This window comes from Triticum dicoccoides, chromosome 3A (genome assembly GCF_002162155.2).
Source record: "Triticum dicoccoides isolate Atlit2015 ecotype Zavitan chromosome 3A, WEW_v2.0, whole genome shotgun sequence".
NCBI lineage: Eukaryota > Viridiplantae > Streptophyta > Magnoliopsida > Poales > Poaceae > Triticum > Triticum dicoccoides.
This window is the reverse complement of record NC_041384.1, coordinates 745,897,362-745,902,703: the sequence shown is the minus strand read 5'-3', so window position 1 is coordinate 745,902,703 and position 5,342 is coordinate 745,897,362. Positions and strand designations below refer to the sequence as shown.

The window sequence follows — 5,342 nt, the reverse complement described above, 5'->3', positions numbered from 1 at the left end:
CTGTTCAGCAAACTGAAGAACATGCCAGTACCGCTGATGATTTTCAGGCTGCTGAAGAAAATGCTAGTTCCAGGGCTGATGACTCCATTCCAGCCGCTGAAGAAATTGCCAGGGCATCCACTAGTGGTGCGCCTAATAAAACTGAAGAAATTAGGGCAACTGCATTAGTTGCGCCTGAGGAAATACAACCAGATTCCTCAGCTCCACCTACGCCAACACCTACTCCAATTCTTCCTTCTGCATTAGATGTGAAGAAGACCAAGGCTGCAGAGCGAGCTGCAGTGAAGAAAAGGAAAGCATCAAGTGCTTCAGAATCTTCAGCCCCAAAGAAGATGAAGCCCATGACCAGCTCGTTTGACAATCCAATTGATGCTGTTCCAATTTCAACCATACCATCAAAGGACCTTGTTCCTTTTGGTGAAGAATATGCAATCCCAAGCGGATCTGATGAAGAAACTCAATCTGCTGCTTCATCAGAGCAGATTGATGAAGAAATTGAAGTAGATGCAATCCCTTCAACCCCAATGGTCTCATCACCAATGCCTCAGTTTGATGCTGAAGAGGATGGTGTTGAAGAAATTGATGATGAAGATGTGGACATTGGAAGCACAACTCTAGTGATGACTGACGACTTTTGGGAAAGTCAGCATCCAAATTCCCCACTCTTCACCCCACTGCAGCAAATCCCTCACTCTCCTGCAGTACAATTGGGCTCTGAAGAAACTCATCCCGCTGCATCTGTGCATGAAGAAATTCCAACCACTAGTGCTGAAGAAACTGCTGCTGATACTGCAAATGTGACTGCACCTGAGGAGGAACCAGAAATTCCTCAGCCTGAAGAACCTGAGATCGTGATTCCTGAGGTAGTGATGCAACTCACTGACACTCCTCTGCCAAAGCCAAAGGATCCATTCTCAAGGAAGCAAAAATTCAAGGCTGAAGACTTCTTTGGTGAGCACGTGTTCTTCACTGAATACAACCCTTATGACTCTGCTCGCATAAGGAAGAGGCGTTTCTGGACAGCTAGTCAAGCAAATTTCTATTCCTCAGTGCTATTCAACAAAGACAAAGTCTTCGATCATGCTCATATTCCTCACGTGGATATGGAGTCCATGCCATGCTTCATTGCAGTCCTCAGTGTTCTCTATGACGCTGGGCTGCTCAACTTCTGCACTGACATCTGCGATTGGAATGAAGAGCTCATTCTTCAGTTCTATGCAACGCTGCACATCACCAGCAACTCTGAAGATGTGAATTCATGGGTTCTGGACTGGATGACTGAGAACACACATTATAAGGCCCCAACATCTGAATTGCTTCGTGTCCTTCCTCTAAGTCCTCCCCTTGAAGATGCATGTTGTGTTTACAACGAACCTGAGCTTTCAAATCACTATATGCAAGTACTGATGAAGCCTTTGAAGCCAGGGCAGGCCCCTCGAACCAAATTCCTCGTCAAGGAATTGCTGTATGTGCCTCGGACCGTCTATCGCATCCTGTCGAAGACTATGAGTCCTATCAAAGGCCACGACTCCAATGACGAAGAAGTCGTTGGTATCATGAAGAACATGCTTTTCAACATCATTCATGGCATTCCCGTCAACTTCCATGATTTCTTCATGAGGACTCTGGCAAACATTGCTATGTCACCATTTGAGCTGAAGCCTTATGCGCCATGGATTATGAGATTCATCAGGACAAGGTCTTCACTCAATTACAAAGCTGAAACTCTCAACCACTGCAGCTACTTGCCCCCTATTGAAGTCCTCAAAAGGACATTTTCCTCAGCTGAAGAAAAGGGCAAGGCCACTGCTGTGATAGATGAAGGCATTCGTCCATTGGATGGTCAATTTCGCAAGGCTGCTTCTTATTCCACCAATGATGACTCTGCCACACATGACTCTGCCGCCAACAATGCCAAGCCAAATCCTCAAGCCACAGCACCCAGGGTGATGACTGATCGTGAGTTACTCCTCAGTCTTCATCAGAAGGTTGATCGCAATCACAAATGGGTCAAGCGTCAGTTTGGTTCAATTCTTCAGAACATGACTTCAACACACAATGCAGTGAAGAAAAATCATTACTACCTTCATGAAACCCTCAACCGCACCTGGCTTGTCCTGTCTCAAGTTTACAGTGCTGAAGATCTGGAGAAAATGGGTCTCAAAGAAGCTTTTGACTGGTCTGCACCTCCTCCTAAGAAATACAAGAAGGTCAAGGTTCCTTCTTTGGTGGCCAGCTCATATTCTTCATCGCGTGAGACTGATGAAAATGAAGACTTGGACGACACTGCGGCAGGCCCTACTTCAACGACCGACCCCAACAATGTTGGCGCTCCTTCATCAACTTGAATATCTTCAGGGGCGTTAGTCCTCAGTTTCGATCCTTTTGGTCATTTGATGACAAAGAGGGAGAAATCTGAGTTAGTCTTCAAGCGGGTCCATTAATAAGGGCATTTTTTTGCTAAGTTACAACTCTCGTTCTTCCGAAACTTTTATTGGATCGAGTTGTAATCTTAAACCCGATGGTGCGCTGATACTTTTGATGCACTATGCTCTGATACTTTTGATGCGCTATTCTGCATGCTTATTCCTCATTAATATTATTGCACGCATACTAAATTACATCAGGCACCATATTTCATCATGCATTTCACATTCTTCATATTATATATCAAATGCGTGTATGAATTACAAGATATAGGGGGAGATCTCCATGATTCAACTCTTCAAATGTGCATCTTCAGGGGGAGTTCTTCTATATCTTGCAATCAAATTCCTCAAAATCAGTATTTACACTTCATATATTTATCTTCATTGAAAACTTAACCTATATTGTCATCAATCACCAAAAAGGGGGAGATTGTAAGTGCATCTAGTGCCCCTTAGTGATTTTGGTGTATTGAAGACTTATAGGTTAAGTATCTAATGTGTTTATGAGTGTACACATGCCTATAAGTCTATGAGGAGTTTGATATTTACAAAGAAAGTCGACCCCTAAAAATGAAGTTCTCCGACTGAAGACTTTGATATTTTGAAGACTTTCTGAAGACTTTGAAAGTGAAGAAATTGGTGTGACCTTGAAGACTTGGTATTCACTTGAGGAACATGAAGCGTGAAGACTTTTGTTTTCGTAGTTTCATTTTCTCTTTCTTGAGTCATAGGAAACACCGTACTGTTAAAGAGGGGTCGAGGAAATACTAAAGAGAAAATTTCCATGTGATGCTCAACTCAAATCCTACACCTACCAATCCCTTCGAGTGAAGCCATTGGAAATCTCATACAGATCAGTCAATTTCTTCAGTGACAGAGACGCAGTTCTTCTGGTCATTGAGGACTTTGTTCTGACTGAGGAGTTAGGAATTCGCCAGTGCGAATTGCCTACACAGCGAGGAACATGATAGCCCTGAGGAATTTGTATCTCAAATTTCCGACCGTTGCTGTGCTATGCGCCAGCTGTCCCAAAATATCTTATCCACCTAACGGTCATATCATTGAAGGGCATTTATGTCTTATCATGTCGGGCTGCTCCCTAGGCTATAAATAGCCGCCCCCTACAACCACTAGCTGGTTGGCTGCTCCGAGAGACCTTGACACTTGTCATTTGAGAGCAACCCATCCTCCGAGGACTTTGAGCGAAAATCATCAAGTGAGGAAAATCCAAAACCCAAACCCAAACACCTACAAACCCAAAGTGATTGAGCATCACTGAAGAGATTGATCCTGCGTGGATCCGACACATAATTCTTTTGTCTTTTCCTTCTACCGTGCACAGTTTACGAGATTTTCCATAATTTACTGCAAACACATAATTTAAACCGTGTTTAATCTCCAGAAGATGTGACGTTCATAATTTTATTTTTTCATTTCGGCAAGAATCTCAGGCCCCTGGAACAAAGAGGTTACCACACACAAAGCCAAGCTATGAAAACAATGAGAAATTGCAGTCATGATTCATTAACTATCCAAGCTGTCGAAGAAATATTTGTGGTCACCCATTCAAAGGTAAGAAGAGAAGAAGAAATTGGTTACTGGCCGCATGAGCACAGATTAAGTGTATCTGAATCACTCAACTCAAAGTTGTGAATACACATATACTTACAGAGTTAGGAAGGACTAGCCGCTGGTAGTCGCTCAAGTTTGCAAGTAAACAGAGGTCGTGGTCGAAATACCAGCCAAAGGCACTATCATGAAGGTAAGGAGAGAAGAACTCATTCTCCAAGCAAAGCTCCATAGGGTACTTGCATTCCAATGCAGCTTCTTCTAGCTCGTCGACAGGCTTTCCTAACAACAACTACACAGATCGATGTACAGACGAATAAGGTACATAAGATGGTGTATATGCTTGATCGCGATAGACAGATAGGTGTGGTGATATGGGACTAACCAGGTAAGCTTTGAAGCGATAACGTTTATACTTGGCAAGGAGGCTGTCCAACTGCTCTTGATCCAGTCCAGTCTTAGTGTCAATTTCAGCAGGTCTGCGAGTCTTTAGCTGTCCGGAGTATCTGACGAATTCCTCCGCAGTGATATCATCGCCCGAGTCCTCTCCAAAGTATGTATCTCGAACATCTGGTCCGTGGGGTTCGCTCAAGAACCTGTGGGCTTGATATTCTACTAGGGCAGCCCGCAGCTCATCGTCATAGAAATTAGAACGAGCGAGGATTTGGACGATTTCATCCGAAGGAAGATTTGGTCTGTCGACGGCGACGCCGGCTTGTAACTGCAACCGGGCGAGGCGCGAGGCGAGGATCTCATGGTACCTGGACTGGCGGGCCAGCGGCTCGTCCAAGGATCCGGACGGCGGTGCGCTGGATGTCGTGCTGCTGCTATCCGATTGGACAAGGGATCGAGACAACGATGCGCCTTCTTCACCACGGCGCCGGAGGGAGGGTCCTTCGCGAGGAGACCTCCTGCGGCGGCGGCGGCTCTTTTGCGGCAACGACATCTGATCTGATCGGCGATCACAGGGTTCGGTTCATACCCAGGCTGGGCCTAAATGAAAGCAGGCCCAAATTTTCTTCCGGTATTCCTTGAGGTTTTTTAACAAAAAAAATGTACTAACGTCGTTCATCCATCAGCCATGTGTCCAAAACGGCTCATGTAAGACGCTCGGGAGCATCTTTTTCCCCTAGGCTTTGGCGGCGCTAGGGTTCCACACCTTCCTCCGGCGATCTACCGCCGGAGTCCATGTAAAACCTGCTCGATGGCTGGGGTTCCCGCTACGGGGAGTCAACCAATACCGGCTGGATCTAATCCGGCGGAGTGCATGAAGGATTTACCGCAAGATCGGGCGGCGCTCGAGGATGAAAGGAGGATGGCGGGTTTTCGATCTGAGGACCAACC

At 45.5% G+C, this 5,342-nt stretch overlaps 1 protein-coding gene across 1 annotated transcript; it reads right to left on the bottom strand.

The window, feature by feature from the left end:
* Window positions 1–3,876: 3,876 nt before the first annotated feature.
* Window positions 3,877–4,944, bottom strand: LOC119273237. Its single transcript, XM_037554476.1, has 3 exons — window positions 4,384–4,944; window positions 4,099–4,290; window positions 3,877–3,918 (listed from the first exon to the last, which is right to left on the bottom strand). The coding sequence occupies exons 1-3, from the start codon at window positions 4,942–4,944 to the stop codon at window positions 3,877–3,879; spliced, it is 795 nt and encodes a 264-aa protein (XP_037410373.1).
* Window positions 4,945–5,342: the final 398 nt, after the last annotated feature.